The sequence below is a fragment of the Desmodus rotundus genome, chromosome 7 (assembly GCF_022682495.2).
Source record: "Desmodus rotundus isolate HL8 chromosome 7, HLdesRot8A.1, whole genome shotgun sequence".
Lineage (NCBI taxonomy): Eukaryota > Metazoa > Chordata > Mammalia > Chiroptera > Phyllostomidae > Desmodus > Desmodus rotundus.
The window spans coordinates 126,134,829-126,147,228 of NC_071393.1; the positions used below are offsets into that span (position 1 = coordinate 126,134,829).

The 12,400-nt window shown below is 47.0% G+C and overlaps 1 protein-coding gene across 3 annotated transcripts in view; it reads right to left on the reverse strand.

The window, feature by feature from the left end:
• Nucleotides 1-6,091: 6,091 nt before the first annotated feature.
• KCNK10 (potassium two pore domain channel subfamily K member 10) overlaps nt 6,092-12,400 on the reverse strand; it is a 114,413-nt gene continuing 108,104 nt past the window's right edge. For all 3 annotated transcript variants that reach the window (XM_053928701.2, XM_024568014.4, XM_024568015.4), the window contains exon 7: nt 6,092-12,161. In XM_053928701.2, the coding sequence (XP_053784676.1) occupies nt 11,541-12,161 (621 nt within the window). In that variant the 3' untranslated portion in view covers nt 6,092-11,540. The remainder of the gene's footprint in view (nt 12,162-12,400) is intronic.

The window sequence follows — 12,400 nt, forward strand, 5'->3', positions numbered from 1 at the left end:
CCAGGGATGGGGAGTGGGGACATTCTCCTAGAGCCCACTCTACAAACCGAGCCCACTGCCTCCTAGAACGCAGCTTCCTGATCCTTCGGCTTGGTTCCCTTGCGCTCAAGCTACCTCCTCTTGCTTTAGACTGTTTCTGAGATCATTTTCCCAAAACTTCTCATCTGCCAGGAGCTTGACATTCCTCAGGCCCCAGGCTGCCTTTAGCTTCCTGGTATGCCTCTGTGCCTAGGACAGGGTGCAGTCACCTATGACCCCTACTTGTTCTGCTCACATCCAGTGCATTTGCTTCTCACACACACACACACACACACACACACCCCCCTCAATACCCACGCCTTTGCACAGTCTGTGCCCTCCCCCAGGCACACTTGACAGGCATTGCCTTGCCCCATCTGGCCACTTCCTTTTGTTCTTCTTTCATTCTTATTTGTTTTGTTTTTATTTTCCCAGAATGAATAACTTCTTTTGCCTATTTGTGTCTGGAAGACATCTCTGGCTACATCCCATGTCTTTTCCCCTTTACCAACTTTCATTATTCTGTGGGCATTACCCAAGTATTCAGCCTTTTAAGAAAATAATAAGTCAGTCTACAGAGTCTTTACCTTCTACTGAGTCCCATCCTTCTCTTGATTGAATTGGGGGAGGGGGATGTTTGCACATAGGACAAACTGGGAAAAGGACAAAGGAAAATTGAAGGAGAGAAAACTTTTTCTATTGCACCATACTCACGTGGCCTCTTTCATCATGGGCAGTCAACTTTCTGTGAGGGTTCTTTCCTCCAGGGGCTGCTCAGAGACCTGGGAAGGAGAGGGGGAAGAGAGGAGGGGGAGGCGGTATGCTTCCCAATTCCCTCCCTTGATGCACACAGGCCTAGTTTCTGAGATAAGTCCTTCCTCGCGTTGGCCGGACATTGGTCCTGGATGCCAGGTCCCAAAGTGCTGAGCTAGTGATGGGACACAGCAAAGGGGTGGGTGTAAACTATGAAGGTAGGCAGACTAGGGTGCATCTGGAGTCCAGATCTATGAGCCAATTTGGCCAGGGATGACTGGTTCCCTCTCTCCCCACAGGGAGCCCCCAATTCTCCCCTCATCCCATCTCCTCTTTTCCTGAGGGAAGAGGTGAACCCTACTCTGCCCCACCTTCGCACCTGCCAAGGCAGGAATGGGACAGAAAGCAGGAGCTCAGCCAGTCCAAGGCAATGGATGGATACAAAGTGTTTCTAGAACAGAAATCAGCTAGAAATCAGAGAGAATATTGATCTTCTGTTCCTGCCTAGGAAACAAGACAATAAGGGTTCAAACCAAGAACCATTTAGAACACGAAAAAAAAAAAAGTTCAGGTGTGCAAGAAATGGTGAAACTTGATTTTCTATAAATCAATATAATTGTAGTTTCAAGACCCCTGATTGAACGTGGGGGAATGTGGGAAATTCTACATCGGTGAATGGTTTGGGCTGGGATTCTGGGGCCCTGTCCCTGCCCGCAGTGTCCCTTCAGGCAGGGCTGACTCATCATGCAATCTCTTCACTTCAGGGGTACAGACAGTACCCCCCACTCTGTGTGGGTCCCAAACTTCTCTCTGCTCTGTCTCCAGCCTAAGGAAATGCCTTTTGACTCAGGGAAGCTTTTCCCCCATCCACATGCTCTAGGTGACTATGCTTCCCATCAAACGAAATCCTCCTGTGGCGCCCCGGCTTTTGAAACAAGGAGGCAGCAATACCCTTGCCGTTATATTCCTTCCTTGAGAAAATGAAGCCAAAACCTGGGATTTCCTTGATGTGAGACAAGAGGGAGGGAGAAACACAGGAAAAGAAGGAAGCTAACATACTGAATAGTCACCATCACATTTGCCTTCAGAAGGAGTTACAATTTCTGTTGTAATCGGTGACTAGTAGAGCTTGACTTCTATTTATCTTTTGAGTTTTGCTTAGAGTTTGTGATTTATTTGTCATTTTAAAGCATGTCTCCCTTATTAGAAAATGTCTTACAACAAAGTTACCCCAAGTGAGAAATTATTTATGGTATCCTCAGAATAAACAGATCAATCCTAGATACTATTATGCAGAATTATGCTTGAGAGCCATTCACCTTCCTCGCTCCCTATGTTCTTTTCAGATGTTGCCTCTTACAGGAGGCTTGTTTTGACTGTCAAGGTCACTGTGCACTCCAACCCTCATGCTCTCTGAATTTGTTGCATTCTTGTGATAATTCCTTGTACTTCTGAACAGAATCCCGTACAGTCCTGTTCTTGTTCTTCCTCTAACCAGATTGCAGGATTTCACCTCCCAGAACGCATTGCACAGGGCTGCCTAACTACACAACAAGAGATTCTTGAGGGCAGGGACCATGGCTTTGCTATCCCCATGTCACATGCTAAGGGCCTCACGCAGAGTAGGGTTCCATAAGTGTTTGTGAAATGGATGGATGGATGGATGGATGGATGGACTGCACAGCCTTAACGAATTACCATCACCATTAGCTACTTCTCCTTCCCCCATAATAATAATTCAGCAGAGAAATTGTTTTAGATTCAGATTCACTTAGGGATATAATAGAGTGGCCCATTGCTTTTGTGTGTGTGTGTGTGTGTGTGTGTGTGTATGGCTTCAGACAACCAGGGATCAGAGTGTTCTTTAATGCACACATTGATGTTCTTTGTGTGTATTAAAATATTGAAAGGTACCAGCCATAAATTATGCTAGCATTATGCACAGTTCTATTTCATACATTTGCAGCTAATGTTGTTGATTCTGGGTGTGAGGGTTCTTCGAGGTTCTTCAAGCAAATTTTTATCTTACTGAAGTCTTGCACTTGATCTTTGTCTCAGGTGTTTGCAAATAATTCAAAAGAGCTGTTGATGTAGGCAGTTTACAGATATAAACACAGATTACTATATTGGAAAATACTTTAGTGTTATCATATTCTAATGAGGAAAATGCTTATTCATCCTTAATGATTTCAAGTAGTGAATGATGACCTACTATGTGCCAATAAAAATGTATCTTTCAAATAGTGAGACATTTTAAATACTTTTTGAATTTCAGACCGTGAGACATTTTGGTACTTTTAATTTTTAGATCTTTATACTGTATGTTTAAATTTATTCCTAAGAACAAGTCATCAAAATTTTGAAATATTTTCCATGAAGACAATGGACGGGTATTGAATGATTTCATCTCCTGCAGCCACGCACTAGCATTTTAACACTGGGATAGGTTTGTGCTAAGGGTCTTCCCACCACTCTGGTTTCTGGGGTTGATGTGAGTTCAGAGAAGTAACCAGGTTCAAATTGCCATTGGGGTCAGTATTCTGCCTCTAGAGAGCTTCCGAGAGATTCCTATTTGCCAGGACCACTACCCTTTGCCCCGGGATCCCCTCATACAGTGCAACCTTTTAACTCGCCTCCAGCTCCCTGAGATTTGCAGTCTCTTCCTCTGCTCCTATGCTCAGCAGAGACCTTCACTCGATCTGTGCTCTCAGACTGGCTATTTATCCAACAAATATCCTTTGAGCTCCTACCATGTCCCATGAAAACAATGAGGGAAAGAGAGTTCTCTCTGGAAGTTCTCAAAACGGAGAAGATGGGCAGTTTACCAACATGGAGTGACTGTTGTTACCAGGGCATCATTGGAAGGCTAGCTAATCCACTCCTGGTGGGCAGGGAGGCTTCTGGAAAGCTGATCCCAATGCGGTGGTGGCCAAGAAATAGAGGACCTGTGAGAACCCTCTGAGATTCTCAGGGCTATCCGAGGAGGAATTTGAGGAGCTAGACCACCCGAGAGCAGCTGGGCAGGGCCAGAGACATATTTTGCTTTATGGCTGTTGCCAGACTCATTCCTATGAGTCTGATCAGGAAGCCCTTTCTAAGAAAAATATATTTAGGTACTTCTGAGTTCCCTAAGAAATGCAAGTTCATTTACTATAATTTTGGAAAATCCTTTAATGTTCAGAAAAATGTGTCATATTACCTTGCCCATTCTCTGAGTGACTAATGCCACTCAATTCTAAATTCTACACACTCATGAGAGAATGAGAGTGAAAAAGGCAAATAATGTCTTAATATTATTCTCAAAATTGTTTTGACCTCATGGATCCCATGAAAGAATCTCAGGGACCTACCAGGGTCACTGGACCATATTTTGAGAACTACTAACCTCAAATATAATCTTAAAATGAATTCTGAAAATGCACCTGAGTTGACAGGGAAGGAATTCTGTGACCGGTGAGGAGGGGTGGCACATTTGCCATATATTCAACATCCTCACAAAGCATAACCTCATATTTCATTAAGTTCATGGGCATGCAAACTAACTATAGCAATGACAGTGGTTTTAAAATAAATATTCCCTTACCTACACATCTAAATCAGAGCTATTCTTCAGAGTAGTCATCTTTAGAGGTTGGTTATTTCAACAGCTATCACTGTGACTAAAATGTTGGAGTTCTTCGTGTACCAAAAATACAAATCAAACTAACTACTTTGTAGGAAAACTTGGTTTTTTGACCAAGATGATACTGAGGAGTTGGATAAATTACTTATTCCACCAACTGACTCCAAATGACCTCCAATTCATGAAAAAATTAAGTCTGCCTTGAAGGATGCAAATGTGCCACTAGAATTATTCCAAAAGATGTCAAAATTATTCTACCAATAAGTTGAGTATGTGTATGGTATCAGTTGCTGTGCTCAGTGCTGGGAATGGAAAGGAAAGGCCTAATTCCTGCCCTGAGAAGTTTATAATCTGCATCTAACAGACAAGGAAACCAGCAGTCAAAATCCAACAATAGCAAGTCAACTATACCAACTAAATCAACTACAGCAAGTGCTATAGTGGAGGGAGCTCCGGGCATGCTGAAGGCGGCTGACTTTCTCTGAGAGGATGGGAGGAGTGAGCTCAGTGGAAGGACTTCAGTGAGTCAGGTGGTAGTGGAATGGGAGCAGGGGCACATCAACGAGGAGGACTTTCAAAAGGGACAGCACAAGTGAAGGCCTAGGAGAGGAAAGCACAGGCCATTTGGACAGCCTGCAACTGATTCAGAAATGGCAGCAGCAGAAGCTGGTGTACAGCGAGGCAGAAGTGCACACAGGCCCGATAGACCCGAACTGCCAGGTTTTATCCTGAAGGCCAAAGAGATCCATGACCAAACTGCATTTCAGAAAGATCCCTTTGAGCTCCTGCCATGTGCCATGCACTGTGCCAGGCCCCTAAAAGCAACAGAAATGTGTATGAGCCAGATCTGTCTCTGCCCAGCCCATGACCAGTAGTCACATGGGTGAGCCTGGGTGAGGTTCTTGGCTTTGACTACCACGTTAGGCCACTTGACCTTGCTCAGTCCCACAGCCAGCATGCCTCCTTCCCAGATAAGAAGGGAGAGATGGCAAGGACAAGTCAGAAAGGACCACATCACCTATACTGGAAGAGTGCTCCAAGTACCTGTCCCACGCAGCTACACAAGCTAGTGAAACCCTAAGGTTTGGGGCTGACTCACTTGGACTGGAAGTTTCTTATTCCCTCTAAGCCTCCAAGTCGTCACCTACAAAATGAAGAACCCCAGCTTGTTTCATCTGGAAGACTCACATGTTTGTAAACTGCCTAGCACTGTACCTGGTGCATAATAGCTGCTCAAAAATCCTGGGCCTTTTTTCTCCCTGACTCATTGGTTCAAGCCCATGGCCGGTGGACACACGGCAAGGGCAAAACCAAATACAGCTTGGAAATGTGGGCACTGGAGGAGTTGTTCACTTCACATTGGAAGACCTGTCGCAATGTCTAAATTTGGTGTTTCACCTAAGTGATGCGACATCATGATGCCCAATCTCCAGGAACAAACCATCAGGATCAGATAAAACTGTGCAGGTGAAAGTAACAACAACACTGCGTTGTTCTAAGATGCTCTTCCCGGCTGCAGTGCAGTGGGCCCCTCCGCCGGCCAGACCATGAATCTGCCCCAGTGAACCCGTGTGAGTGCCCAGCCACGCAAGGAGCCTGTCCCCACAGGGCCTGTGGTCCTGAGTGTAGATTCCAACCCAGCCACCATCAACCACACTTGGTCCCGCAAAAGGAAGGAAAACAGGAAAGACATCAGGTTGGATCTTCCAGAAGGTCTTTGTTGCGGTTTTCTCCATTATTGAAAAAAAATTACATCATCAAATAAAGACAGTAGCAGCACAGCTTCTTGAAATGTTACAAGCAAGTTTGCTTTTGTCCTTTTCCTAAGGACATTACGCATTATGAAATTCCCTCCTCCCCCCACCCCCACATTATTTTCTGTAAAATGCCTTTTTTTTTTTTAAAGCACCATGAAATCCTACAGAGAGAAAAATAGGTAAAACACCTCCACACATGGGTTTAGCATCGTCGTTGTCACTGGGTCCCCTGCCTGTGACTCTGGGACGGGGAAAGAGGCCTGAGACTGGTGTATGGGTTGGTTTGCATATGTCTTCTGGGCACCGCACACCTTCTCCCTTCCAGCTCGGTGCCCTGATGGAAAAGGAGAGGTTTTTCAATTTTCTTCTGCAGCACGGGTCTGTTGTATCGATGGGGTGGGAATCCTTGCAAGGGTTTTTTGTGTTTTTTTTTAATGCACAGGGAACTATTTGAGATTTGTCTCCTAAGAACTGAGAACAGAGAGTAGATTCCAAATCTCTTAGGCACCTGTGAAAATGATAATGACGTTCAGTAAAATCAGAGACACCTCTTACGTCTTTCTCCTCAATGCCACTGCGCTGATGTCACATGACTTGGCCTGCCATGGGAGGGCCGAGGTTTGCATGGAGAGTGGACAGGTTGGTGAAGTCCAAGGCAGCTGGTTTATGGTGCAAGGACGGAGTGCAGGGCTTTCTTTGCAGCCACGCCATTGGCCTACTATTCGAGAGTTTCCTTATGCAGAATTAACAGCATCCACAATGCCAAGTGAAAGACACCTTTGTTTCTGAGGGTTACAATTTTTTACTTGTTTAAGGCCATGACTAACTAGCTCTTACACTATGCCACCAAAAAACTCCCTCTGCTCACACAGCCGCTGCTTTGCACACAATTGCATCGTAACGGCGAGGAAGAATAACCCCCACTTGAAACGTTAGCGGGTTCAGGAAGCAGAGACATGACTGCAGTACTGGCTCTTTCCTCCCTCTTTCTTTAGAGAGTCTTTGCAGGCTTGTGTGTTTTCCTGTGCCTTCCTTGGGTTCACCATGCACATTGGATGGTCTGCATTCTGACCCCACCCAGCAAGTAAAAACCTGCCCTACCCCAATTCTGGCCACATTCTCACTTATTTCCCAAACCAAGCACACAAATAGATGAGCGGCATTGACTCGGCCAGGAAGTGATATCATCTCAGAGGAAGGCGAGGGGGTGTTTGCTAATGTCTAGCACAACTAGGGCTTTCAACATGGAATGTTCCTCAAAGAACCCAAAGCAGCCATTTCCTGGGAGTGTGCTTGTGTGTACGTGTGTGTCTCTGTGAGAGATGTCTATAGTAAACGAATTCATGAAGTAATCAAAGGGAACCTTTACTTCAATTGACTGCAAATAGCAACAGCTTAAAATTCTTCCAACAGTCTTAACACCATGCAAAAATGCCCGCGCAGCATGAGCCTTCCGGGTGTGCTGTAGGGGAGGACGGGCTGAGCGCACCACAGGGCACAGTCCTAATTTGGACACCAGGTTCTCCACTACATCTGGTCTCCATCAATCACCCAGAACACAAATCCCAAAGAACAGGAGACTAAGCTATTGTCTTAGCCTAAATGAGTGAGCCCATTAGTCAGCATCCACAAATCCAGCTAGTAAACATTCCTAATAAGTGTGATTAAGTCATAGGCCGGGAAACGTCAGTCAGAGAACAGCAAAACTAAAAGGACCTTGACAATTCTCTTTGTTCAACTCCCTTGATGTGCTGAGGAGCTAACAGAGATGTAGGCATGGGGCAGAGGGGCCCACAATCACAGGCTAATAATCCCAGTCACCTTCATTGCAGGCCAGGGACACCCCTACCTGCACACACATTCAGGCCTGACCCCCAAAGTGATAAATTCCTAGAGTCCCAATTGGGTTAGGACTGGGTATTGAGCTACATAGTCTCTTCAAATTATCTCTTTGCTGTCACCGATAAACTTCCATATCTGTTTTGGAAGAAAAATTCAGGACCTAACTACCAGGTGAAGCAAAAGACACTGCCCACTAAAGACCCCGAACATGTGCCCCTTCCGTGTGCAGAGGCAGCACGTCTACTCCAGGGGCACAATGGGGTGCGGGTGCAGGTTGGAGGGCAGGGCTGTGCGTTGGTTAGGATGGGCCCTGAGACCTCGTAACAGCCTTGTCTTATCCCCATGTTTTCTACATGCTATCTGGCCCCATCTTTAAACAGTAACATGCAAGCCACTTCAAAATAACTGGCCACTCCCCGAATCTTCGCTTGTCCACGTGAAGAGGAGTCCAGCCTCCTGTTCCCTCTCAGCTTCTCTTTTGGAGATTATATTATAGTTTGTCAACCACTTTGCCCACATTTGAATCGATCACTCTCCATAGAGGGAGGGGTCTTCTTTGGTTTTATTCACCAGGGCCTTGGGCTCATCTGTCCTCGGGGAGAGAGTTATATATATTGGAAACGTCCCCACTCGCAGCCAAGGGCTATTTTCAATCCCTTCACATTACTGTGATTTAACTCATCTGGGGAGGCGTCTGTGCCCACACCATCACCTGTAGAGAATGTGGCTTAGTGCTCGGAATTGTTTTATTCCTGCTGTATGCAGAGTTCCTACAAGGTAAGCAAGTAAAGTGCAAAAGAGTGCTTTCAAAGGGCATTTTTAACAGTACAGAAAGGGTGCCACACACAGTATCCCCAAAACTAAAACCCAAACCAGAAAAGCATACAGTAAGTGTCTGCAAGGCCGAAACACTGTAGGCCCTGTTTACACAAAGACCTTGTACCCTCTCGGTAGCAGAGATCCTCTCCCATCTCTGTATGCTGTGTCCACGAAACTAGAAAGACACGCGTGTACACAAACAAATACACATTCACTCACAAGGGCGCATGACACGGACATTGTAGCAAAGGCGAGAGCAGACTTTGGTCAGACATGTTGTGAATGCCAGCTCTACCACTTCCTGGCTGTGTGCCATTGGGTAAGTTACTTAGCCTCCCTGAGCCTCCTTGTCCTGGTCTGTGTAAGGGGTTTGCAAACACTTCCCACAGAGTGTCGTCTCAGGTTTCAGTGAGCTAACGCCCCTAAAGTGCCTACTCTGGTGCCTGGCCCTCAGAAGCCTCTGGGCCAATGACAGGGAAGCCTCTGCCAGATTTGTCTGCCGGGTCTAGAATTTTAACATCCTACTGTAAAGAAGGTACCAAGTAACAGAGGGTGGAAACCCAAATATATGAGATCCACAGACAGTTTAATCGGGAGGCTTTTAGCTTGACAGACTTAGAGAGAAAGCCCCGATTACCTACCGATTTCTGAAAACACATTTCTTCAGGCTGCAATGGTCCCAGAGCAAGCACCATTGCCCACACCTGCACAAACATCATGTCTCAAGTGTGTGTTTATTGACATGTGGGCACAGGATGTCACCAGTGAGCCGCAGCTCCCGCCCCGCGGAGGCATCAACCCAAACCTACCTTGGACAGCAAGGGTCTCCTCAAAGTTGATTCTTATTTGGCTCCTTCCCCCAAACAAATGCCAGAACTTTAATTAGAGCCTAAAAGTGTGGGGGTAGGGACGGGGTGCTGCCTGTGCTCCAGGCAAGGGAGAGCTGTGCGTTCGGGGGGAAACAGTCAGAAAGAAGTCTCCCGTGGTACCGGCGGTCAAGGAGGTGGTGGGTATAATTTTCCCTGGAAGTCTCTGCTAGTCCTCTGATCTGGTGACAAACCCACTTGCACATCAGTCGTGTGAAATACCCTAAGAGCGGCACTGAGCATCGATGGCCCGTAAAGAGCAACTCTCTGCTGTGGCCAGGTCAAAATTCTTCCGTGTGGGGCCCAAACAGCTCGGTTTGAACCAGCCCAAGGACGAGCCAATTATGGAAAAGACTGCAAGGCTCACGGCGGGGCTAGTACGTATTTTTCCCTTTCTGATAAAAATCCACTTGAAATCCTCCTCTCAAAACTGATGACTAGCCATTCCCCCGCTTTCTTTCCCTGGCGTTCTAACCTCGTGGGGAAATTACAATCACCACGTGCTGGTTATTGTTTGACTTGAATGAAACAAGCTCGTGGGTGTTTCCACTGGCGTTGGGACAGCAGGTGTAGATAAAGAAATGAGCAAAGAAGAGGAGCGCTTTCGAAATAAAGGAACGCCCAAACGTAAAAGTGAAATATTTGAAATACTTCTTTTAAGAATTATTTTTTAAGTGGCATTAATGGCACTTAAGCTGCAAGCAATGAAAACGATTCAGTCCTCTTGTACAAGAGTTGGCTGAGGGATTAATTTTCCTTTTGTTTGGGGATAGCAAGATTGGCTCTTGTAACTGCGTCTACCCTAAGACACCCAAAGGGACAAAAAGCCCTGAGATGGAATGATGCCATGGTCCTCCTTGGTATGTCTCAGACATGCAGGGTGTCCATTTTCACAAAAATTTGGGATCAGTTAGAAGAGCAAGCCGCTGGCATCATGCAAGGCAATAGTTTTGGTATTTTCCCCCCTCTTATCAAAGCAAGTTATAACTGAAGTTCCACTAGAAAAGGGAACATGAACATTTCAAAACCAGTTTATTTTCACCATTGCACCCACTGAGGAAAATGCATGATTTTTGCTTGTAACCATGCAGCTGTTGAGGTGACCAATGAGGTTTTCACCAATGCGTGCAAGATCGTTTGGACTACCTACCCCTGCAAGAAAGACCAAATTCAGGAGGCTTCTGTCCTTGGTTGAGGTGATATCCACAGTGAGATGCTTGTGATTTTTTTTTTCTTTTGAAATGAGGAAAGCAACTGCACCTTTTAATACGTGTGCTCTGATCTGCTTCCGGCCAATCCCAGGTGCTCTCACTTCCCACGGACATGAGAAAGGCTAGGCATGCACTGAATAGTTTGAACCAGAATTCAAGCTCAGAGCTACCTGCCAAAGTGCCAACTCAAACCCTAGTACAGGTACCAGTTCACCCCCAATTCAGTCCCCTTCTGTGTGTGCATAGGTCACCAACGGTAGGTTCAGGAAGTGAGACTCCATGTAAAAGACACACCTGTTCCTTTCAGAAGGCTGGTCTAAGGAATAGCTGCCCTTTCCTGTGTGCGGTCCAGGGCGGCGCTGCACAGGGGTACGGCATCACCCCTGCCCCCCGCAACGCGCCCTTGACATTTGCAGCCATGGCCTCCAATGGATGCAAACGCTCCCTGGGTGTCCTGCGGTCGCTATGGGAAGCGAAGTCCTTGTTCTTTGATTCCTTTTGGCAGAGCAATCTTTCTCAGTCCTCTATGGCACAGTGAAATATATTCTTCAATGCTATGTAATTCTGGACTAAGGAGAAGTCTGTTTAAGGCACGTGTCTCGGGGTGAATATTAAAAAACACAACGTTTCATCAAGTCCAGTGTCCGGACATTTAAATTCTGTCTTCGAATAATACGTTGTTCTCGTTTTCCCTGTCTTTGGTGTCTGTGGGGACCATTCCGTTCTCCAGCCCCGCCGGCTGCTGGATGCAGTCAGTCAATATGGCAGTGCTGGAGTGGTCCGAATTACACATCTTTTCCGTCTCCTCCTCTTTCTTCTCTTCATCCAGAGAGTAATTCCGGAAGGTCTTGTAGATTTTCTGAACGTCCTCCGGCAAGGTCTTCTTGATGTCCTTGTTTTTCCTCTTGGTGAGTTTGGAGGTGGACCCGAACTTGTTGATGATGTTGTCCTCGGAGGCCCCCTGCCCGTGTTTGTTCAGCTGCTCCGTCCCTTTCAGGCGCAGGTTGTTGGGCCGGTTGTTGATGCTCTCCTGGGACGAGGCCTTGAAGCGGCCCGTGTCCAGCGCGGCGAAGACAGAGCGCTTCTCCGGGGAGAGCATGTCGAGGGAGTGGGCCCTCTGGTCCAGGCCCAGGCGCCGGCGCTCCATGCTGCGGATGGTGGCCGCCCGCTGCAGCTTGTCGTGGATCTCAACGCTGAGCCGGCGCCGGGTCTCCCGGAATTCGGCTGTCACGTTGGCCTTCCACTCGGCCGCGTGGGCCTTGATTTCACCCACCTGGCAGGGCACAGAAGAGCGAGAGCACACTGAGAAATTCCTCTCCGCACGGGCCGCCCAGCGCCCACTGCCCTAGTGTGTCCCAAAGGGAAGGCTGGCTCAGGATCACCTAGAGCACATGCCCAGGGCGAGGGGTGAAACGCTGCCTCTGGCCTAGTCTCTAGCCCCCTCAATACCCGTCTCAGATTGGCTCCTGACTAATGAGGCTCAGGGAGGCACAGGTGCTGGAGAACCAAGGG